At 41.4% G+C, this 24,697-nt stretch overlaps 1 protein-coding gene across 1 annotated transcript in view; it reads left to right on the top strand.

Annotated features, from left to right (window-relative positions):
- lamb2l (laminin, beta 2-like) overlaps positions 1-23,756 on the top strand; it is a 49,575-nt gene extending 25,819 nt beyond the window's left edge. Inside the window, exons 4-35 of the mRNA XM_041058256.1 lie at positions 1,103-1,238; positions 1,631-1,704; positions 2,023-2,211; positions 2,590-2,653; positions 2,922-3,124; positions 3,350-3,470; positions 3,971-4,159; positions 4,573-4,752; positions 4,858-4,970; positions 5,201-5,280; positions 5,491-5,647; positions 6,896-7,036; positions 9,014-9,175; positions 9,285-9,406; positions 11,493-11,613; positions 12,486-12,678; positions 12,776-12,919; positions 14,022-14,253; positions 14,376-14,539; positions 14,700-14,924; positions 15,218-15,432; positions 15,552-15,648; positions 16,703-17,075; positions 17,175-17,359; positions 17,500-17,744; positions 19,197-19,412; positions 19,497-19,641; positions 19,821-20,028; positions 21,885-22,026; positions 22,261-22,437; positions 22,601-22,766; positions 23,028-23,756. Of these exons, the coding sequence (XP_040914190.1) occupies positions 1,103-1,238; positions 1,631-1,704; positions 2,023-2,211; positions 2,590-2,653; positions 2,922-3,124; positions 3,350-3,470; positions 3,971-4,159; positions 4,573-4,752; positions 4,858-4,970; positions 5,201-5,280; positions 5,491-5,647; positions 6,896-7,036; positions 9,014-9,175; positions 9,285-9,406; positions 11,493-11,613; positions 12,486-12,678; positions 12,776-12,919; positions 14,022-14,253; positions 14,376-14,539; positions 14,700-14,924; positions 15,218-15,432; positions 15,552-15,648; positions 16,703-17,075; positions 17,175-17,359; positions 17,500-17,744; positions 19,197-19,412; positions 19,497-19,641; positions 19,821-20,028; positions 21,885-22,026; positions 22,261-22,437; positions 22,601-22,766; positions 23,028-23,164 (5,316 nt within the window). The 3' untranslated portion in view covers positions 23,165-23,756. The remainder of the gene's footprint in view (positions 1-1,102; positions 1,239-1,630; positions 1,705-2,022; positions 2,212-2,589; positions 2,654-2,921; positions 3,125-3,349; positions 3,471-3,970; positions 4,160-4,572; positions 4,753-4,857; positions 4,971-5,200; positions 5,281-5,490; positions 5,648-6,895; positions 7,037-9,013; positions 9,176-9,284; positions 9,407-11,492; positions 11,614-12,485; positions 12,679-12,775; positions 12,920-14,021; positions 14,254-14,375; positions 14,540-14,699; positions 14,925-15,217; positions 15,433-15,551; positions 15,649-16,702; positions 17,076-17,174; positions 17,360-17,499; positions 17,745-19,196; positions 19,413-19,496; positions 19,642-19,820; positions 20,029-21,884; positions 22,027-22,260; positions 22,438-22,600; positions 22,767-23,027) is intronic.
- Positions 23,757-24,697: the final 941 nt, after the last annotated feature.

The following is a 24,697-nucleotide window of genomic DNA, read 5'->3' on the forward strand; positions in this document are numbered from 1 at the left end:
CACACTTGCCTCACCTGTGCTGTTCCTTTCTCTAACCACCCTCTCTAACTTTCCTAATACACTTTCCTAATATACTTCTTCATCCCAGCTCTTGTTCTTCTTCGTCTGCACATTTATGCGTCTTTCCCACGCTCTTTGCCTTTATGCTCTTTGACTCTTCCACCTCTTTGTCTGCCCTCTGCCATTTAAATTTAAGCTTTGCATCATTTCACTGTTCCATATATCCACTGTTCTTATTTCAGCGACACAGAAACCAAAGAGTGTCATTTTAAACATCCTAATTTGTCGATCACTACCAGGCTCATGTTTATGTAGCAATATGAAGATTAGTACTTACTAGCCACATGTGTTGCAGGCTCTTCTTGGACATGCAAACACCAACAGTAGGCTTGGCATGCCTCTGCTGTAGTACGCAGGTTGCACCTGGTTTGACTGTGAGTTGCGCTGTATCACTGGGTTCAGGAGAATAGAGACCTTACTTCTGTTTTTAGCTCTTTAACTTTCTCTTCATTCCTGCCTCCGTCTCTGTCCACTGTCTTTCTTACTTTCATATGCTTCTCTTCTTTTCCTCCCCCTCTTTTACCCATTGCTTTCTTTTCTCTCCCTTTGACTGTCCTTCGTCTTTTAATCTTTTGATCTGGTGGATACAGAATCCAATCCCGTCTGACTTTAGTGCCTGTCGCAGTGATATTGGCACACAGGGCACATAACCCATACTAATTCAGCTTGGCAGATGAAAGCCCTGATCTGAGGAGAGAGCTCTATCCCAGCGGTTTAACTGACACAGTACATACAATACACAACCTGCAGACAAAATGAAACCAAGCAGAATCTTATTTATTGAGCCATTTCACAACAAGTTCTGTAGGTGTTTGTCAGGAATTACAGCAGGTTGTTAGGCAGTTCAACGTCCATAGCATTGTAGATTATTTGGTTCATTTGTTTGTCTTTTTTTGGCATAAATATGAAAGTACTGAAAAAAACATAAACAGCATGCCTGCTCATTATTTCAATATTTGAACTTTACTTTTATCAGAGCAATACATTTTAAATTATTGCTTTATCATCATATCTAAAATGAACGTGTTTTCTGTCCGGACAGGAGTCAGACAAGTGTTTCGAATGTAACTCCCAGCATCCCTACAACCCGTACCGCCACAGAAACAGCCATCGCATTGAGAACGTGATCTACCTCATGGACAGGAATGGAAACCACACCTGGTGGCAGTCTGTCAACGGTGTGTGTGCACACATTTAGCTTTTCCCATAACTGTACAAGAGAATATGATCAGTCTGGTAACTGTGCTGATTGTCTCCATACATGTATGTGAGTATATGAGTGTGTGAGGAATGTGTTTGTTCTTCTTCTTGTGTTCTTAAGAGTCAAGCCATGATGGTTAAGAGCTTTACATGACCATATTCAAGGAGTGTTTTCATACTGTAGCTAAATCTGTGACTCCATATGAGTAATATAAAAAAAAAAAAGATATTTCTTAAGGAGAGACAATAAATGCAAAGACAGGTGGAAAAGGTTTCCTACAGTCACTCAGTCAAGCAGACAGTGACTTGAGGAGATGAGACCTTTACATATATTGTGAAGTTACGACACTGACAGTTGTTTCCTCCACAGGACAGGAGAGCGTGAGCATCAGACTGAACCTGGAGGCCGAATTCCACTTCACACATCTCATCATGAAGTTTAAGGTGCGCATACTGTTTGGGTTTTTTTTTTTGCTTGCTTTTTATTTTCATGTGCATGTGTGTGTTTGTGGTCCTTTGTTTGAATTACTGTATGTGCTTCAGCATGTTAAGGTTGCATACCTGTCCAGGTGCATTCCAAAACATACGAATCCATCATCCTACTGTTAGTAAAGAAGAGATAAACCAAAAGGTCCCGATAAGTCAGTCTGACAAGGGGCTGTTGTCTTATCACACATGTGACTGTATTTTCCCATACAGTCCACTGCTTCAGATACATATTTATATTCATAGTCATTTCTTTTTCTCTCTTTACCTCCTTAGACTTTCCGACCTGCAGCTATGATTATCGAGCGTTCGGCTGATTTCGGCCGCACGTGGCGCCCCTACCGCTACTTTGCCTCAAACTGTACCAGAACTTTCCCTGGCATCCCGGCCAACGGCCTGCAGCACATCAGCGACATCATCTGTGAGGAACGCTACTCCGACATTGAACCCTCCACAAACGGAGAGGTAAGAAGTTGAAAATGTACATATAGTAGTAATGGTAGAGTCACTTTGAAGGATAAGGCTCATCATCACCAGACTTTCCAGTAAGGTGCAGGTGAGGAGTCTTAAAGGATAATCTGTGTTAATATACCTATTGGTAAGAATATGTGAGTTCACCATGAAGCACTCAGAAGAATTAATACCAAATAAATGTAGAATCACTGATTAGATAAAGACAAAGAGCAGTTTGAAATATAATGAGTCTGACCTAATTTCACACAAATATGCCTGTTTTCTGCTCAACATCTACTCTGTGTTAGCTGGATATAATCTTCTTTCATCTCAGAATCTAGTGGGATTTTTCTGTTCTCTCTAGTTGAGAAATTCTCTTCTGTATTTAAGGTCATTTATAAAGTTTTGGATCCTGCCATTCGTGTGAAAGACCCCTACAGCTTGGACGTTCAAGGTCAGTGAAGACTTTTAACTCTTAGTATGGACCCCTAACTGTCAAACGTCTGCTACAGATAAGGTTTTTCTCTCATCTGTTTAAGTACTGTCCACTAGTTCACACTTTCCTCTTATTTACTTTCCTTCACAATTCTTCATCAGCCTTTGCGTTTCTAATGTTTTCTGTCATAACAGTGTTTGAAGTTTTCTAATATTTGCATACTAATAAAACAGTAGTCTTCAAATTTTAAAATCAGATTTAATTCATCTCTTTTTCTTCTTTACAGAACTTTTGCGTATCACCAACCTGCGTATCAACTTCACCAAGCTGAACACTCTGGGAGACGACCTGCTGGACCGACGCTTTGACGTCTTGCAGAAATATTACTATGCCATCTATGAGCTGGTGGTCAGAGGGAGCTGCTTCTGTTATGGCCATGCCTCAGAGTGTGCTCCAGTGCCAGGGGTTGATGCCCGGGAGAACGGCATGGTGAGTTTGAGGACAATATCACCAGAACATTATTTTTCCAACAGTCCCATAATCTGTACTCATCACCACAAGAACAGAACTGACATTGTTGCATAAAAGACAGAAACTGCAGTAGAAAACAATAGAAACTTAAGCTTGTCATATTTGTTCGGTGCACATTATCCTGCTCTTAATACTGACAATTCCTATATTAACCTTTTCACTTACTGCTTTCTGATTGGCAAGATCCACGGGCGCTGCGTATGCAAACACAACACAGAAGGCCTGAACTGTGAGCGATGCCGGGATTTCCACAATGACTTGCCATGGAGACCAGCGGAGGCGGAAAATCCACACACTTGCAGAGGTGGAGCACACACACACACACTCTGATACTGATGGGAGCATGAATGAAGGCACAGATGAGGGGTTATTTTTATTCATCGTTTCAGGACCAGTGTGTAGGAGTTAAGGGGAACTATTAGCAGAAATGGAATAAAATATTCATAATTGTGTTTTCATTAGTGTGTAATCACCTCAAACTTAGAATCGTTGTGCTCTCATTAGTTTAGAATGAGCCCTTCATATCCACACAGGGAGCTGGTTCTCTTCCACAGAGCCCAACATGCTGCACCTCCACGTTCCTGCAGTAGACCAGCTTCCAGTTTTTTCTGATTAAACTTATAGATGAGACCACATTTAGACACACACGCATACATACGTGCACATACAGAGAGCCAGGAGTTTTCAAGTGTTAAAGAGCATGAGCATGAGCTGATATGATGTGATTAGGCTATTACTGGATGTCTATTATAGTCAAGGTAATGTTCATCTTCTTTTTTGCTTCTTTGCTTTTTGTTTCTCCAGAGTGTAACTGTAACGGCCACTCAAACCAGTGTCACTTTGACATGGCGGTGTATTTGGCCACGGGTAACGTCAGCGGAGGAGTGTGCGATGACTGCCTGCACAACACCATGGGGCGCAACTGTGAGATGTGCAAACCCTTCTACTACCAAGACCCCATCAAGGATATAAGGGACCCACGGGTTTGTGTTGGTGAGTTGTTTGTTCTTTATGATAAAATGCTGTGGTATTGTCCACTTTAGAACTGCAATAAATGGATTTTAAAAGGGTGGAGAAAAATTCACTTGTTTCCTGTGCAAATGCACGTGTCTAAAGGACATTATCATTTGGACACTCCTCCTATAAGCTTGTTTGAATTAGGAAAATGCTAGGAATTCTTGAGACTGCTCTCAAAAGAAATGAAGACTTTTCATGTTTCATTTAGTTTAAAGATTACAAGAGTTTAAGAGTAAATTAACACCTCAACCAGTAACACACAGTGACCTCTTTTCATTGTATTAACCTGTGTATTTGTTCTAAATCCAAAATAATAACATAAATACTAATATTAATCCAAACATCACTGTGTGACTGTGTTTACTTGCACTCTCCACCTGCCTCTCCAGCCTGTGACTGTGACCCTGTGGGCTCATTGGAGGGGGGAGTGTGTGACAGTCACACCGACCCAGACATGGGGATGATCGCGGGGCAGTGTCGCTGCAAAACCAATGTGAAAGGCACACGCTGTGACGACTGCAAGGAGGGTTACTACGGCCTCAGCCAGAACGACCCGCTGGGCTGCCAGCGTATGTAAACCCACGTGTTTGTCTGCCATTGAAAACGCTTCATGTTTTGGAATATAAAATGAAGCAGAATATAAATCTCTCTCTCGCTCTGTGTTTCTCCATCAGCTTGCAACTGTGACCCTCGTGGTATCATTATGATGGGAGCTCCTTGTGATCAGATCAGTGGAGACTGCTCCTGCAAAAGATATGTGACTGGTCGCTACTGCAACCAGTGTCTGGTTAGTAACAGCTGCTCCTCTTTCACAATCCGTAGCTAATTGTGGATTTTATATGAAAAGATCCAGCACAAGGCTGTTGGTTAGCATGTGTAGTTGTATAGCATGCTTGAAGAAGAAAACCAATGCAACACAAGGTCAACAAAGCCTAATAACACAATGCAGAGTCAAAAAGCTACACATTATTCATGTCCTGTGCTTCCTGGTTTTGAGTTTTATTTCCATCCCTGTAGCCTGAATACTGGGGGCTCAGTAATGACCTGGCTGGCTGCAGACCTTGTGACTGTGACTTTGGAGGAGCCTTCAACAACAGGTACAGATTTATGTAACCATAATCATATGCCTTTCAGAAAGAGAAGTCTTGTAATATGCTGTAAGAACAAAAAGCCGAGTTTTTTTTATGAACTTTGCTATAAATCATTCAGTCTGTTCCTGACTCCCACAAAAAAGAAAAAGAAGAAAAGGTCAAGCTCTATGATAACAGGAATTTATAGTTTTCATTCGCTGTTTTCTGTTACTCAAGGTGCATGATGGAAAGTGGCCAGTGTGACTGTAGGAGACATCTGATTGGTCGACAGTGTTCAGAAGTGCAGCCTGGGTATTTCTGTGCTCCGCTGGACTACTACAAATACGAGGCTGAAGATGCCACTGGACACTCGCCCAGTGACCCTGCACTGCCGGTGAGCACAGTGCTACGATTCAGTGTAGATCAGTACAATTCACATTTCAGGCCACTGTAACAGACACCCAGAAAAAGAAGGGTAAAGAGCTGTTTAGGTGGTGTGTTTGCTGCTACAAGTCTTATTTTGTCTCCTACACAGAGTATTTGTATGATCAAGCCTTTTTCCTCAGGAAGTAATCAATAACAGACCATAAAACTGCATATAGAAGACATGTCTCAACACCATTTACTGGAGAAGTGATCTTCTCTCTGTCCCCTGTGTCTCACACAGACTGTGCCGTTTCAGATCAAACATCAGCTAATGTTGGATAATGTTATGTGATGACTATTAAAGAAGGAGCTTTCATATTGTTCTGTCTCCACCAAGGTTGTGTTTGTGAGGGGACACACTTACTGTGAATCATCATCGTACAGCTTTGGACAATAATCATAATTATGATCCTCTTAAACCAGTAAAGGGACATTTACTTCAAACATATATCACCTTTAAGCTTCCTCTTCCCCCTGATCCAAGCTGTTCTAACAAGGAGACAGACACTGTGACAAGGCCTGTTCCTGCTGTCTCAGACTAATCTCACCTGCCTATCACTCTCCCCTCTATCCTGCACCCCTTTGTCAGTCCTCTGCCATCTCTGTGTTCCCTCTTTCTCACATTCTTTCCTCTTTCTGTCAGTCTTTTTCACTACCCTCCACCCGCCTCCGTCCTCCGGCCCCCTGCCCCCTCCTCTTCTCCGTTCAGCCCTCCAGGCAAGCTCAGACAGTCCACACTTACAACATCACTGCTACAGGAATGTGGACAAAAAAACAAGTATTGACTTCAGAATGTTAAGAGAATGTTTAGTGCGAGACACTAAATATGAGGAGATGTGTCTTTGGCGTCCGAGGCCGGTGTCTTCAGGGGGTGAAATAGGCTTGTGTGAATTCAAACTCTGCAGCTAAAGTGACCCAGAAAAACACCAGATAGAAGCACAGATACCAACCTGTCACAACTAATTACTGCTGCATGGCACACACCGCACACTGACATGTACACATCTCACACACACACACACACACACACACACACAGAAAAACACACTCTCAGTTGTTGTTTCTCCGTCACACTCCAGCAGTTTCAGCACAGCAGGTCTCCCTCTGCTCTGTTGTCACAGCCATGAACCCTCTCTCCTCTCCTCTCCTCTCCTCTCCTCTCCTCTCCTCTCCTCTCCTCTCCTCTCCTCTCCTCTCCTCTCCTTTCCTCCCTCAGGGAAAAGTTCGTCCTCAGGCAGAGACTGACTGTGTTGAGCATCTCAGCAACCAGCTGAGGCGTCACCGGCGTCACCGTCGTATTACCAACTCGCAGCAGCATCGGGCAGCCCTGAGACGAATCCGCCAGCTTCAGCAAACGGTGTGATATCTACTTTGATTGATTCACTGATTTTATTTATGGTTTGATGAGGCACATAGGAATGTAAGGGATAGCATGTTGAAGTGAGAACACTTCTTTCCAGGAATACTCCTGAAAGCTGCAGGTAATAGGTAAATAAAACAATGAAGGTTAGTGATTCTAAACCTTTTTTGCTTTTGACCCCTGAAATGAAGCAACCTCTGGGTCATGGGTTGAATTTGTCTTGGATTTGTCTCATCAATCATACAAGGTTTGTGGTCATGTGCTGTTTGCACCACTTGTCAAGTTAATTTTGTCAACCCAAACTAGTCAAGCTGAAATCGAGGTGTGAATAGTGAAGGATTGCAGGGAAATTCGGAGTCTGTTGTTGAAGCCTGTCAAAATTAAGACAAGGTAAAGACTGAGACTCCAAAGTAGACTGTGGCTGTAATCGCACTGATGTGACAATGTGACAATTATCATAAATATCTAAACCATTGTCAGATTTTAAAAAGGACGTGGAATAATTCTCTTCACTTGTAATTCCCTGACTTTGGAAATAGCTCTGATAACTGCCAGTGAAGACTGCCTTATTTTACTTAAGATGTGTGTTGTGTTTATTCATTTTTAGCTTTTTAAAGAAACAGTTCAGCTTCAGTCCAGCCTTCTGAGGCTGTGGCCGCACAGTGAATGTAGTCAGATGATAGTACCACAGCTGCAGACTTGACTTCTAGTCTATCATCAAAGTAAAACTGTACTGTAAACTGTGCAGAGCAATGTCCCCTCTGACTGTTATTATTATTATTATTATCAGCAGAATTTTACTGTTGCTGCATTGTGGTAACTGCTTGAGGTGGAGCTAGATTTAACTAGTTTGTATACAGTTAGCCAGTTTAGTTTAGTAGTTCCTAGTCTAGCTGTCTCCTCCAGTGGGTCACCAGATAAAACTGATGGTTCCTGAGGTGATAAATGTGGAGGAGAAGAGGAAAAACAGACACACACACACACACACACACACACACACACACACACACACACACACACACACACACATACATTCTGCTATGCAAATCTAAATTCATTTAAAATTTAGAAAGGAAATGAGGGAGGTGACAACTCATAAACATCTGGAACATATAGCAAGGGGCACCAAGTTTTTGGATGGGGTCACAAGCCAAAAATTTACAAAATAAGGCTACTGTGTGTTATCTTATGTAAAATCTATCAATAGTACCTACGCAGTAGTTGTCAGATAAATGTAGTAAATTGAGTTAAAAGAACAGTATTTGCCTCTGAAATGTGGTGGAGTAGACGGAGAGTGTAGCAAAAAAAAAAAATACTTAAGTAAAATTACAAGTCCTTAAACACTGGAAGCAAATATACAGTTATAGACACAGTATACACACTGAGTCAATGATGCATCACACAAAAGCTAGAGAAACAGTTCTTGTGTGTTTGTGCTGAAACTTAAATCAAAAGTTTCTCAAGGTTTTCAAGTAGCTCGAGAAGATGAGGGAGATGTTGCAGCTCTTGTGAATGTACGCTATGTTAGAGCAGTGACATGTTCATAACTTCTCTAGAGCAGAACGGGTGGCTTAGCAGAGATCGTGGGTATTTATGGCCAATAATTACTGATTCTGTGTAACAAAAATCTGCACTTAAATCAAAATTTTTTTTTTCTTAATTTTCACACTGAATGTCATAATTTAACAGAAATCTTGAATTAATTTTCAGAACTCAAGTTTTTAAGCTAAAATAGACTCTGAAAGGGATGTTGTTATCTCATCAAGTGTAATTACTGCAGTTATTCCAAACTGGTGATCAAAATGATTATGTGATTAACTCAGCAGCTGGGTCTTCATAAAAGCAGCTTTATAAGATTTTCCATTCCATGAACCTATAATACAGAGCGCACACCTGTCATCCTGAAGAAAGTGGGGTCAGGAAGGTGAAACAGAGAGCAGGAAGTAGGAGTGCTAATCTGTCTGTCTCTCTCAGCCGGATGTGAGGATTGTTCACAGAGAGCACGCTCCCAGCCACATGGTGACGTGGACAGGACCTGGTTTCGCCCGGGTCAAAGATGGTGCAGGCCTTGTATTCACTATCAACAACATCCCCTACGCCATGGAGTACGACATCATGATCCGCTACGAACCCGAGGTCTGTGAGTGTGTGGACCGTGACCTGCTTAGACTGAAACTCTTTTTCTAATTAATGAATGTCTTTTGAATTAAGTCTTATACCTGTCTGTTTGTGTGTGTGTGTGTAGTCCACAGAGGACTGGGAGGCCATAGTTAGTATTACCTCAGTAAATCTGCCCTCCAGTCTCCGGTGTGGAAACCTCCTCCCAACTGAACAGCTCTACACTGTAACCCTGCCGCACCGCAACAGGTACCAGAACCTATGTGAGCGTGTTTGTGTATGAGTCAGAGACAGGAGCCATTATAACCTGTATGTTTGTTCAAGTCACAGAGGGATTTGTCCAAGTATCCCAAGTCTTCATCTGGTTCGTGTTGTTTTACAGCACAGGAAAAATTGCAGTCTTACATTGTTGTCACTTAAACCTGCCCTGGCTTGTAGGCACTGGCTCGTATTTATATTCTCATTCCACAGCACCCTTCGGTATTTTTTACTATTGATTCTCTGTTAGCAGAGCATACATACCAAAAAGATTGTGTAAGACAGAGATAGAGTGAAATGGAAGGAAGGCAGCAGCTCTGTTTACCGATGATTGTGAAAAATCCAAAACCTTTTGGAGACAAGCAGTGAAAGCAACATTGTGGCAGAAACATTGTATATCCAACCCCAGCACACCTAATCCAAGGTCACAGGGTTCCTCCTGGATCTGGTTCTTTTCCTAAATTCACAGATCAGGTCAGATCAACAGATCAAAGACAATTGAGTATGGTGATATCATAGTGGAGTGTTTTCCGCTGGTCATACACTCAGTTTATTGGAAAATATAAGCCAAAAAGGAGCCAGACTTACTGACATTCAGGGAAATATACAAAAATAGTTTGGTACACAGGTAAGCAGTCCAAGACAGTCCAGCAGTCCAAACAAGCAAAGGTATCAAAAAATTGTGAGGCAAGGATCAGAAGAACCAGTTGGGAGAAACAGGGTCAGATGCACTAAGGAAACTGGCACTAGGAATAACAGGTTGGCCTGCCCCCCTTTAATGTGTTAAAGGGGGGCAGAGGGGAGAGCTGGTAGTATGGCTGGACACTGCTCTCAGACTAGCTCTGTGATCAAACACCTATTGTACCAGGTTTCCCTGCATCACTTTGGCTCCACTCCACCTTTGATATACCAAATAACATTGCTGACAATGAGAGGACTTGAGTGAGAGAGTGACTTTTCAGTTCAGGTATTTTCCGTTTCTCTAGTAAGTTTTATTTTCTGAGGTCAAACCACAGTTGGAGACTTGTTAAGTCTCGTTCAGGTCTGATCCTCAACTAAAGAAAAGAATATCTGGTATCACCTGAAATACAGGAGAATAAACACACTACAATAACTTGGTAATAAGATAAAATCAGCTTGAAATGATCAAAATAAGAATAATAAAAGTTACATTTACATTGGACTGTTCTCATGTTGCTCCTTTCTAGTGTAAAGGCTTGTTAAGACCTATATGTTACCTGCTTGAACAGGAAGATCAGTAAAAGCCTTAAATTAAATGATTACAGCGCAATATTTCCCTCATATTGATACATTAAGATGTGAAAAGCTTATTGCACTATTGCAGAGTCCAACACATTAGCTGTATTATTGCAGATCAGAGGAGATTATATGTTAATTATCCCTGTAGCAAAGAATAGGACAGAGGATAACAAAACAGAGAAAGCCTAACACTAAGACTGTTTAGTTTCAACTTGCTGAAAAGCCTTTCACAGTCTGAACTCATCTGGAACTAAGAGGTCAGACCCTGCCCGGATCTGGCTGTCTCAGCGGACCATAACTTGGCTTCCGTCCTCCTTCTGTGGTGGGTCCATCAGCCAAAACCAATTAACAAAGTGAGGCCAAAACACAGACACAGGGTGGAAGCCAAATGCAGGTAGAGGGTGGATCAAGCCTGCGCTGGTGAACAGCGGTTTCTCTAGAAACACATAACAAGTCAGGCATGAAAGTAAGAAATAACCTGCCACTGAAATATCTCAGTCAGCAGATTAACATTGTTCCATATCATGTTCAGTGTTTAACTTTAAAATCAAAATAGATGTGAAAGGAATTGTCCTTTATATTGTGTTTGTGTAGTCATTCCGACAAATACACAGTAAATAACAAACAAATCAAACCTGGAATCAGTCCATTTCCTCTTGTGTCTGTGAAACTTGCATAGAATTTGTTACTTCACATCTGTGGAAGGAAAAAAGGAAGAGAGGGGGAAATAGACAGAGAGAGAAAATTATTACAAACTATGGCATGTATGAATTTATATGCATGCATTTAGCTTTGAAGCATTTTTGTATTTTTCCAGGTATATCCAGATGCCCAGGCCATTCTGTTTCGAGCCCAGTAATCGTTACGTGGTTGCAATCAGGTTCCAGCGCCACGGGGTCTCACACAGACATCTGACAGCCTTCATTCTTATTGACTCGGTGAGCTAACATTGCTATTATTATTATTAAGTAAGATTGGTAAGTCTGTTTGAAAGGTCGCAGTAGTCTTGGCTACCGACATCACCAGTTTTAACAAGTAGTCCACAAGAGCTCAACAAGGAGTCGAGTATTAAATAATGAAGGGTAAACTCATTTCAGGAAAAGTAGCCACGTGCTGTATGCATGCTGGTTGGACCTTTGTATCATGAGATTTCCCCATAGTGTTTGGAAAAACTAAAAGTAGATGTTGAATTTATCTTGAACGTAATGCTTGGAACTAGGTTTTAAATAAGTATGTAAATGTCCCTTTCAAGCACCTGTAAAGACATTAAAGTCATTTCTTTAACCATGAAAAGGATTTTGTGCAGTATTTAAATTACCTCATTTGTAGTCAGTGTTTTCTTGTCAATATAAAGCACATTTCTAGAGTAAACCCTGAGAACAAAGGACACCCACACACTAATGAAATGATTCCATAAAAGTCGGTTACAAGTACAATTGCAATGCTTTGACCTTTGACCCTTTTGTACTCAGTAACTTGCCTGATTGGGGAGCATTCATCCGGTGTGTGGGCGTTCTTTATTCTTCAGATTGTTTTTGCTCCTTTGTTTACTCAACTGAAAACATGTTGAGATGTTCATATGCTATCATGAGGCACAGAATAAACTCTAAACTGGCTTTTAGAGGCATTTTCCTTCTGAGACCTCTTTTCAAAAGCATTTGTATGTTTTTGTTTGCATAAGTTGACTACTATGGCTTATCAGCCTCTGGTGATTAATATTGGCTCCGTGGCTCATAATCCCTGCCTATTTACACTGATAACTGTAATCCTTTTAAACCTTTGATTCTCTGTTTACTTTCCATCTCTGTAGCTGGTTCTGATCCCCAAATACACAGAACTTCCCGGTTTCCAAGGTAATGAGCCAGAGGCAGAGCAGCGGCGGGAGGAGATGATTCGCTACATGTGTCTGGATTCCTTTATGATCACGCCGATGCCTGCCCTGGCTGAGATGTGCTCCAAACTCATCTGTAGTATTTCATCCATCATTCATGATGGTGCTCTGCGTAAGTAGATACATAAACACACAGATTTAGAAGATGTTTCTTTTTTAATTTTCTGGTTTCTTTCCGTTCTTGACCTTCATGTGTATGTTTCCTCCAGCCTGTGAGTGCAACCCTCAGGGTTCCCTCAGTGGTGAGTGCGATAAGGTCGGCGGCCAGTGTCGATGTAAACCCAATGTCATGGGTCGACATTGTGACCAGTGTGCCCCAGGAACCTATGGCTTTGGAGTGAATGGCTGCACTGGTGAGTCCACTGTAAAATCCGTATAGTCTGTCACATGGTAAATGGCACAGTATAGAAGCTTTATTTAATCTGGAGAACTTGAGTACAGCAGATACAAACAAATCTTCAGAGATAATCAAAGATAAACAGATTCTCAGTTAAAGGTTTAATAATTGGAAGACCACATTACAAAAGCTTCCAAACACAGCATGTTCTTGGGCTGACGTGTGTCGGTCTGCTTGGGTGATTTGCCAACAGGAATAGCAGTAAATGACAAACACACTCTGAAAATATCAACATAATATGCAACAGCAAAAAAACTCATAAATGGTTACAGGCCCATCAAAGACATTCAGGAGACTGGGTTTCCTATGAAGACTGAGAAATTATTTATGAATTGAAAGATGAACATGGTGCCTTGCAATTATGTTGCTGTTCTGTCAAAAAGAAAACACACAATTTCCCTCTAACACATTCTTATGTTTCAGTAAAATGTTGTGTGTAGAACCTCATATTTTCTGTGGCAGAGCACACGAGGCATACAATATCTGAATGTTTTCAGACCCTGACATTGTGGAAAATGTCTATTGGCCCTACACTGTGTTTTTAAATTAAGATCTCATGCCACCCAAAGAGAAGTCCAGTTGAGCCATATAATTTAAAGCCAAAAGAGCAAATTGGTTTGGCCTACAATAAAATGGCTTTCAGCATCATCAGCATCACATTAGTTCCATATTTGCATAGATCATTGAGCTTAATTACAAAGCAGCAGTATTTGCTTATAATGGAAAAGACACACTATTATGTTGTCCGTGCTAATTTGCTTTTCATGTGGAAACAGCCTTGAACTCACGACCCAACATCCATCCATCCATTTTCTATACCGCTTAATCTGTCAGGGTCGCGGGGAGCTGGAGCCTATCCCAGCTGACTATGGGCGAGAGGCGGGGTACACCCTGGACTGGTCGCCAGTCAGTCGCAGGGCTGACACACAAAGACAGAAGAAAACAACAATCTCTTAAATAATATATTTTTGGTTCCCCATTTAGTAAGAAGCACAGAAAGCGATTAGCGTTTGAGAAGGAAAGAGTGATTAACCATTTAAATGCCTCCTCCTGTCCAGCCTGTGACTGCCACTCCGAGGGCTCGTTAAGCCACCAGTGTGACCCGGTTACAGGCCAGTGCCAGTGCAGGCCGGGAGCCACTGGACGTGCATGCTCAGACTGCCAACCAGGCCAGTGGGGCTTCCCCAGCTGCAGCCCCTGTCAGTGTAACGGCCATGCAGACATCTGTGACCCCCGCACCGGAGAGTGTAGAGACTGCAGGGACTACACTGCAGGCCACCTCTGTGAACGGTGAGGACTCTACTGTATGGATAAGGATATACTATGGATACGATACTCATTGCCAGGCTTTAGTCAGTTCCATTGTCCCTGGTTATCAGACTGATGGTAAATGTCTCCCTCGTTCGTCCCAGGTGTGTGGAGGGGTTCTTTGGAAACCCGGTGCTTGGCTCAGGGCAGCACTGTCGGCCCTGCCCCTGCCCTGGTAACCCTGGCTCAGATCACTTCAACGGACACTCTTGTGAAGCCGACCACAGCTCTAACCAGATCATCTGTAACTGCAGACAGGGCTACACTGGTAAGCTACTACAGTGTGTCTTATATTTGTTGATCACTTCTCACAGTGCACAAAGAAACTGAGTTTACAATAGAAACTATGGCTGATTAGGCAATGAACTATTCAATATCTAACACTCTGATTTTAACTTTCATTCCATATTCTCCCCTTTCTCTCCCAGGGCCCCGCTGTGACCAGTGCGCCCCTGGTTACTATGGTAACCCAGAGCAGCCCAGTGGGCAGTGCCTACCGTGCAGGTGCAACGGCAACATCGACACCCAGGACCCTGAGTCGTGTGACCCCAGGACCGGCCAGTGCCTCAAGTGCCTGTACCACACTGACGGGCCGTCCTGCGCCAGCTGTCAACAGGGGTACTATGGCAACGCTCTGGCCCACGACTGCAGACGTGAGTGATGATGGCAGATATTAAAGTACTTCTAAAAAATTTACTCAAATTGCCCCCAGTTTTTGCTTTCTTGTAATTTTCGATGGTGTAGGAGCTAAAGCTTCTAATAAAATTTCTGATATGCGCATTAACAGCCTGCTTAAATATGAGTGGGCGATGTACCACCAACTGCTCTCTCAACTTTTAAGTTTAAAGAGAAGAAAAATTAAAACGATGCTGCTGCTGTTTTTGTCTGTATGTGTATCAGTTCTGTGGAACATATAGACATTCACTGAATGTATGTTTCTTCTCAGGCTGCACCTGTGTGACCTCAGGCACCCTCCAGTCTGCCTGCAGTGATGGACAGTGTCACTGTGACCCGCAGACTGGAGCCTGCCCTTGCAGGGAGAACGTGGTCGGCCATAACTGTGACCAGTGTGCTCCTAACCACTGGAACTACGGTCAGGACGGAGGCTGTGAGCCCTGTCGCTGCAACCCACAACACGCCCTGGGAGCTCACTGCAACATGGTGAGGAAGCCTGAAGGCGTCCGAAGGCATGAAAATGATTCATGCAAAAGCAAACTTGGACAAAAAGGTGAAATCTTTCAGACTTTGTCAATCTGCCTCTCTCTCTCTCTCCTCTGAAGTTCACAGGCCAGTGCCACTGTCATGCAGGCTTTGGAGGTAAACAATGCACCGAGTGTGAGCAGTTCCACTGGGGAGACCCACGGGTGCAGTGTCAAGGTAACTCACCTTGTGACAAATACCATAGATACCTCATAGAATAAATAGCACCTGTGAACAGGTATCATATTCTAATGACACAAGTTCGGTCACTGTTTAGAGAGCTAATAATGCAGCAGCATTTAGTGAATCTACAAAACTGTCAAATCAGTGCATCATTCCCAATCACACCAAAGTTCATCTCCCATTCTTTTCAGTTTTACTGCTGTGAACTGATCCAGTCTCGTTCACCTATTTCTATGGCATTATAATATAATCTACATAAACATATGCATAATTCATCTATATCTATCTAAAAAATATATGTATTTATACACGTAATTTATATAAAATTATATAATAATATATTTATATAATTATTATTAAGGTGTAAAAATATACATAGTTGCGGTTATGGTATACAGAGTATATACAGAATCTACAGTAAATTATATATATATATATAGATATAGATAGATAGATAGATATAAAATATATATAATATATATATAATATATAATATATAATATATAATATATATGTAATTGCACATACCAGGGGTGTTATAATAAATATAAATATAGGAATGTGGTCCCTGAGAGAAGTATTGCACATTTATGGAGCAGCTGTACAGATAAGTATTTCAATATAAAAAAGTAATGAAAATAATAATGAAAATGTAAGTGCATACAAATGAAGGTCTGTGAGCTCCATTAACAGCAGTGTGGACTGAGCATAAAAGAAGGAAAGGGTTTTTCAAAAGAACAGTGACCTGGTTTTATTTTGTTCTTTTTCTGTTTATTGTATCTCCTTATTATTTATTTATCATTTAAGTAAATTTAACTCATAATTATATATCTTAAAACCCAAAGATTTTAATATTACTGTGCACTATTTAATTAAGGTTAATAAACAATTTTGTATTTTGAGGCAGTGAAATTCTTTCTAACTGCTTCTGTAAGACATGAGTAGATTCTTTTTTTGGTCATGTTTCACCTGCAGACCATTGTTAATGCTTTTCTCTCTGTCCTCCCCCTTCTGCCCCCCCCCCGTCTTTCTGTCCTCACTTCTTCAGAGTGTAACTGTCACCCACTGGGCTCAGAGATTGTCCAGTGTGACCGAACATCTGGGGCATGTGAGTGCCGGCAGGGAGCAGCGGGGAAGCAGTGCAATGAATGCGCTCGCGGCTTCACTGGCGTCTTCCCCAAATGTGTCCAGTGTCACCCGTGCTTCCAGCTGTGGGACGACGCACTGTGCCAGATCAGAAGGGACCTGGAACACATCCAGGACACCGTGCGGAAGATCCTGGAGAGCGGGCTCACGCCGGGAGTCGGGGACACCCGTATCAGAGAGCTGGAGAAGAAGCTGAAGCAGGTGCAGGATCTGATCAGCATGGAGGACAGCGACAGGATCCACCAGCTGATTGGACAGAGCATCGATGACCTCAGGTGAGGATGTAACTCTGATTTTAATATATTTGTTTTTTTCACCTGCCACCAACCAACTGACTAAACAGTACATAAAATAACCTGCTCTACATGTTCCAGGGCTGAGATTGCCCTGACCGACGGGCGTCTGATGGGCGTCGGCCGAGAGCTAAATACTACAGCAGAAGAAGAAGGGGCACTGAGGCGCACACTGAATGATCTGGAGAGAGACTTGAGGGACATCAACACCACTGTGGATCAGAAACGACGCCTGCTGGATGACTACCTCACCTCAGGATTTTCAGGTAGCAAACTCTAATCAAGTCAGTGAAGCTTACAGGAATTTCACATTACCTACACAGAGTGGCAGCAGACTTTAAAATGTGTGACGCAGTAGACACATCACAGCTTTTAAACACAAACACTTGCTCCTGTCTCCTTACAGATCAGTTTGAGAAAATCAAAAAGTACTGGGCGTCGAGGGAGGCTGAGGAGAAATGCAATGCCTCAGTGTACGGTCCTTTCAGTCCGGTGGAACAGTCCAAAGTGACCCGCAATCTTACTGAACAACTGCTGGAGAGCAGTAAAGACAGGTTCCTCCGTGCTCTGGCTGCTCAGAACAAATCAGTGAACGAGCTGCAGCAGAAGGCCCATGACCTGGATAAGAAAGTCCATCACCTCAGTCACAAGGTAGGCAGAAGTACTTCATTCATTTATTCATGTGATTGTCTACCCAGCTGTGTCTGTAGTCTATAGTGGCTCAGTTATCATCTGATCATACAATTATTAGTTCAGTCTCACAAATGGGAAAAATTAAAAAAAAGAAGATAGAAGCCTTATTGTTTTCTGTTGTTTTGTTTTGTGCTGCGTTTTCCCACCATGTAAAGTCAAAATAAAATGTTTTAGGCAATACGGCATTTAAAGTATCAATGGAGGAGCACTGTTAACGACAAATACTAACCTTGACTGTCAGGTTCCTCAGTGATCACAGTAGCTGTTATGAACAAAAGAAATAGTGTCTCTAGCAGTAGAAAATATAGAGTTTTTCTGTAGTTTACAGCGATGGACTGCAATACAGGTTTGCCCAGTTTGTTGTGAGCACAGTGAATAGAGTCTTATGACAAGACAACGCTTGTTGCTTTTCCTAATAACTGTTAATGAATTTGACATGCTCAAGTCCTACGGTGACACCTAGTGGCCACAAGTTGTAAAAGCAGCTTCATTAGTAAGTCGTTGCTGGACTTCAGGTTAGGTGAGGGAGCTCTGTGAACAGCACTGGATCTCTTTTTAAAACAAAGACACTCCGCTTATGGTAACCTTCTTTTTTGTGACACACTGAATGGCAGAAAGGCCCATCCTCATCCTCATCAGTAGTAGAGGAAGTCAAAAAAAGTTACACAACTTAACCCTTAACTACTGAATTTGAATGGGTATTATTTATATCTTCTGCCTGTTGCTGATTTAGTGTCATTGCAATGTTTGTCTCGTGGTATCTCTGGATATTTCTGGTGTGTTTAATAATGTTCATAACTTAGAGGCTGTGTGGCATCACTGGTGAGCGCAGCTGTGAATGATAATATCTGTCAGTAGTTGTAGCTCTCCAAGGTGAAGAAGTGCAGAAATCCACAGAACAAAAAGATAAAACTGAGATTTAATGTTCCATTTTTTTTTGGTTTTCTCATTCTTTAGATTGCTCACTTCAAGATGACAGCAAGAAAACTCTTTGTTACTTTACATTTTTGAAATGCACAAAAAATAAAATCTTGTAATAATTAAACAACGATAATAATAGAGAAACGGTTTTGTATGTCTCACCTATATTAGTAACTAATATGGTTTAATGTTTTAATAGCATAAACAGTTCAAGCCCTGTATGGTTATGTGAAGCCCTTAAATTTGACGGGTTCTTCAGTAATTAATTTGGTTTAACATCATAGAACTATATATGAATCTTTAATGTCCCAGCTCCCAGTGGAAAAAGATGAATATACAGTGTGTATATATATATATATTGGATATTGGCAGTGTGAGAAAGGAATATTGAATAGAACGTTTTTTTTCTTCGTCTCAATAAACAAAGTTGTTTTCACTTTGAGATGTTTTTACTAAAAATTACCCAACCTGCATTGTTGCTCCCTTCAGGTATGCGGTGGTCATAGCAACGCCAGTGCAAATGGCAGTTGCCCAGACAGCCATTGTGGTGGTGCCGGTTGCCGCGACGATCAGGGTAATCGTGTGTGTGGAAGAGAGGGATGCAACGGGACAGTGAGCTCTTCCATAGCAGCACTGAATCATGCCAGGAACGTCACAGACAGTCTGAACGCAGCTAAAGATGAGCTGCAGGGCGTCGTAAGAAAGGTGCTGAGAGTTTTCAAACACACCGTGTTTTTACTGAGTGCAGAGTTTCTCTGTTGACTTGAGATCTTGCTTCCCTGTATCCAGCTCCAGGACATAGCCTCTCTGACACAGGATGTGAAGAACCAGGCGATGAACACGCTGGAGAAAGCCCAGAGAAAGAAGGACTTCTTTGAAAACAATAACAAGAAGCTCAAAGATTTCATTAAGAAGATCAGAGATTTTCTCACTGGTGTGTTGATGATCTTTAAACTGTAATCTTTGCCCTCAATGAATTGAACTCCTCAATCCTAAAATTTCACTCATAACTCAGCTAAATTGAGTTCACCTGTAGTAGGACAAAGTGTTTTCTGGTGTTAAACTGTTCCTGTATTTTGCATATGTTGTCTGTCCTTCCTCTCTACCGTCCAGAGGAGGGAGCAGATCCAGAGAGCATAGAGAAAGTGGCTCAGCAGGTCTTGGCGATCACGCTGCCAGTCAACAGGACCACTCTGGACAAACTGATCATGCAGATAAAGGACAGCCTGGCCAATCTCACCAACGTCGAAGGAGTTGTCAACCAAACCTCGCAGCACATGAGCAAAGTCAAGGAGCTGCTTGACAAAGCTAAAGATGCCAAGTAAGTAACGCTACTGTCTCATGAGACACACACACATCAAGGCTCTGTCTTTCATTCTCGTGCTGCCTAAACAAATATTACATCAAATAAAAGGAATTAAAGGTCTGAAAAAGTCTAAACATCAGACTTTTCTCCACATTTCAGTGCAGACATTGGTCCATTAATAGCACACAAAAGCCACAATGTGCACGGCCAGGCGCTGGCCCAAGCCTCCATGGGGCCCTAAGCAAAATTTGATTTTGGGGCCCTTCATTACTGCCAGTAATACTGATTATTGATCATTCACACACCTAAATGTACACTTCTTATTGTACTCTGTCAATATGAATACACTTAAAGAAGTAAAAGTAAATGTGAGAACTTTTTCTTGTAGTTAGATTGTAATCCACAGTGATTAATGCCATGGAAGCAGACTCCAGATTTGCAAACTTGCAGAAAAATCTTTCAATTAATATTTGGCAAAGTCAGCAACTCCCCCTACTGGCCACACAGAGAATCAATACATAAAACCTCAAAGAGCAGTCGGGCATGTTTTACCCGTCTATGGTTTTTAATCTGAAATGGTAGCAAATTCAGCTACAAGAGCAGCCTGGGGTGGATTTACACCTAACGTTCTTAACTAAGTGGGATACCAAATGTCATCTAGGCTCTAACTAAAAGTAACAAATTAAACCAATCATTTACTGTAAACACAATCTGCTTTATTATTTTTTTGTTTTAAATAAACTGCAACAGCAAATGTGCAAAAACAGACAGTATTTGAAAATTGAAAAAATAAACAAATGCTTAAATAATGATGTAAATGAACAGAGGCACCTGAAACAAAGTAAAACAAATGGTTTATGAATAAAATATAAAGTTGAATTAGGTCTGAAAACTATGTAAAAATGTGCAAAAGCTTAGGTAAAAATAGGCAGAAAAAAACTAAATAAACCTTGACCTGTAGATCCAGGGGCTACAAGAAGTGTTCCTTTATCTCTGCTGTTTTGTCAAGACTTACAGTGCGGACAAAAACAGACATCTGTTCTTGATGACTCACATCAAGTGCAATCCAATATTATTATTATAATATTTATAATCCTTGATTTCTGACACCACTGTGTCCAGTATTTTATCACTTACACAGGTTATCAACTCATTTTGAATTGTTTTCCCCAAGTATGTGATATGCTCAGCTCCACTGTCCATTTGTCTCACGTGATCTTTCAGTACAGGATCAAATTTAGCCATGAGTTCCACTTCTTTCAGAAAGTTCCCATTGTTGGCCTGATGTAATGTGTCAACAGATCACCTGAGTGCCAGGTTCCTTTCTGCCAGTGATTGGATAATGCTGAATAAGCGTGTGAGAACATCTCTCCAATCATTCTGTTCTGTCTCCAAGAGGCCCATTTCTGTTTCATCCATAGTTTTCCTCTTGGAAAAACACAAGGCAAATTCCTTCCATTTCACCACGTTACTACAGTGATCTCCACTGTTTTCATGCTGTTTCAGCAGTGCACCTATGTTGACCCAGTCCTGCTGTCCCTCATTTGCCAGTTTTATGGACTTTTTAGAGAAACAGCCCACGGCTGTTTATGTATAAAATACTGTCCATGTGCATCTCCAGACTGAGAGAGGTGCTGTGCATTTACACACAAGGCACAACAGCTGTAACTTCATTCATTATTTAAATAATCTGATACAGTGGCAGGATTGGTCAGTAATCAGCTTTCACTGCTTACGTATCAGACTCACACACACACACACACACACCCAAATGGTAAAAACAAAAGGCAGGGATACTTTAAATTAAGGTAAATCTTTTTTACTACACTGATTACATCATTTTCAATATTTCTGGTGGTGATGTTGTGCAGGATGCGAGCAGAGGGAGTGAAAGATAAAGCCAATAACACCAAGCAGGCGTTGGACATGTCTGAGAAGGCCATAGAGAAAGCAAGAACAGCCCTGAAGGAGGCCCAGAACAACCTGAACAGCACAAGGAACGCTACATCTGAGGTACAGCATGTCTGAAAACTGACTGTTGTTTGTGCTTGATAACCTTTTTGCTGCAATGTATAAAATTACAGCTTTCTCTGCATTACTTTCATTGTTGAGTTAAAGGCAAGAGGAACATCTGCCTGTAGAGTGTTTTATTTTAAGTTCTGTTTTTTCTTTCCAACATAGAATACCTTACTTTGCCAAACCTCTTCCTTAATTTCTTAACCTTTTTCATGTCTCATTTCCTGCTAGGTGGAGGAGAGCCTGAGGCAGCTGGAGGATAAGCAGATGGATGTCATGATGCGTCTAAACAACCTCTCCATAGGGGTGGAGGCTCTGAGGAACAAGACGGAGCAGAACAGACAGATGGCAAACGACGCCAAAGCCCTGGCTAACAACGCCACTGACCTAGCATCCTCACTGGAGCAGGTAAGTATGTTGGGATTGGGCTTTGTTTTGAAAACCTATATGTCATGTTTTTATCCCAAAATGGATGAAAGGAAACAAATATTGTTGACTGTACCAGGATTTTTTTTTTTTTTGAAACTAAATGAAGTGAAATCCTAACTAACGATATTGCGTTGTCTCCCAGAGCCTGAACGACACAGAACAACGGTACCGTGAGCTCAAGATGAAGGTGGACTCTCTGGGTAAGGAGTCTGGAGGTCTGAACTCCATCAACGAGAGGGCAATGAACATCAAGAAGGAGGCAGACGACCTCTTAAATAAAGCCACGAGTGGGATAAAACAACTCGAGAGTGAGTACATGGAAACCTATCTCAGTGTTAACAAACTTTTCTTTTAGTGGGCTGCGCACTTTGGCCATTCAGCACATTTTATCCTGATTTGCCTGTGAGGAATCCCCTTGCATATGAAACAGTTTTGTTTTGTAAATGATTTGCTGTGAGAACGTGGTGATATCTCTCTGGTTTTCAGAAGAAAGTGGAATAAATTAACCACAGTGGCTTCCTGCTGTAGATTTCCCATTTTGAGCCCTGTCTCGCTCTCTGTGGTTGCAGAACTGGAGAAAAAGTTCAAGAGTAACGAGCGGCGGATGCAGAGGCAGCACACGGAGCTGGACGAGCTGAGGCAAAATGCCACTGTGGTGAGGGACGAGATCCGGGAGCAGGTGCAGAAGTACAGTAACTGTGTGTGAGGATGTCACAGTTCCCTGTTTACCGTTTGCTGCTGTAGTCCCGAGCACAGTGTGAATGGTGCTGTGCCTGGGACAGAAACTACATCGCTACATTTCAACTTTTACACATTGCCTGTCAAGTGTTATATCACACTGTCCATGTACTGTACCACTTTTTGACTCCTAGATATCAACACTGTCCTCTGTGGTGTTTATGTCTTTAAGCTATTACAACAAGTGGATGACCTGCGGAGAGTATTTGTTTCGTTGTATAGGGCATGATAACTGAACTTAAATAATAAACAAAAGAAAAATATCAGAGTATGTTATCAGAAAATTGTTCTTTTGACCAAAAGTGCTTTTAAGATTTTGTGTGTTTTTGCTGTAATTTGACCACATGGTGGTAGTATGGTATTTACAACATGACATTACTATAAAAAAAATACATTGAAAAGTTTGATTTTGAAATTAAATTTTGTTTATTTTTTATTGCAAAAGAAACTCTTGATTAAATACATATAATTGCATACACAGGTATTCTTATAAGCAAAATGAATTCTGAGCTGTGACGATGGAGACAAATAAATTTGATACAGTTTATGTAAATTCATGACGATATGGGTCCTGTTTATGTGATCGTGTGTGTGCAACATTTACAAAACCAAGTTTGGATTGTGTCTGTAAAACATTTCAGTCTGGTTATTTTCAATGCATTGTCACAAGGGGGTGTCTTATACTTAGCATGGCAGTGTGTGTTGTTTGTGCAGCCTCTGTCTCTGCTCTCTTTACCTCTGTTGCAGCTCAGAGAGATTTCACCTCACTGCAGACGTTTTGGCATGTTCGAGCAAAAGCACATTTATAATTAATAACAGCAATGATAACTGCATTCCATTTTGTTGAGCTGGGTTTTGTGTACGCTGACTCACTAGAACAGCGTACTTATAATAGAAAAGAGCTGTCGATAATTTGACTAGTTACAACTGTGCTTTTCCTACTATGACAAGTTGAACTATCTGCTGTGAAAAAGATCTGTAAAAAGCCTGTAACAACCACACTCAGAGGCTCTTCATTTCACTGATTAGACTTCACTCAAAGCTGTGTGTGCACATACTGTACTGAAATGTGCTGTTTGCTATAGTTTGCCATATATTAACTTTATAAGGTTAGAATCTCAGTGTTGTGTTTACAGCCTGTTTTCATGGTCCTTAAGTTGCAAAAAAAAAAAACTAAAGAAGTGCGGCAGTGTTAAAGTTATTAGTTTAATAATACCTCAGTGTCAAAAAACTCCATCACAAATTAAACATTAAAAATGCTAAATTCAAAGTATTTACAGCAAAATCTACTTAAACTGTTATAATTAAAGGTAGTTATTCTGCAGGAAAATGGCGCCTATGACTGATATTATTATTACATATTGTAATATTTGATCACTCATAATGATTGATGATAATACATAAACAGGATTCTACTGTTGTAGCTGGTCAGGATAGAGCTAATTTTACCTATTTCTTATGATTGGGGAGTTTCTGAGGGAGAGCAAAACAAAAACACAAT

The sequence above is a fragment of the Toxotes jaculatrix genome, chromosome 2, assembly GCF_017976425.1.
Source record: "Toxotes jaculatrix isolate fToxJac2 chromosome 2, fToxJac2.pri, whole genome shotgun sequence".
Lineage (NCBI taxonomy): Eukaryota > Metazoa > Chordata > Actinopteri > Toxotidae > Toxotes > Toxotes jaculatrix.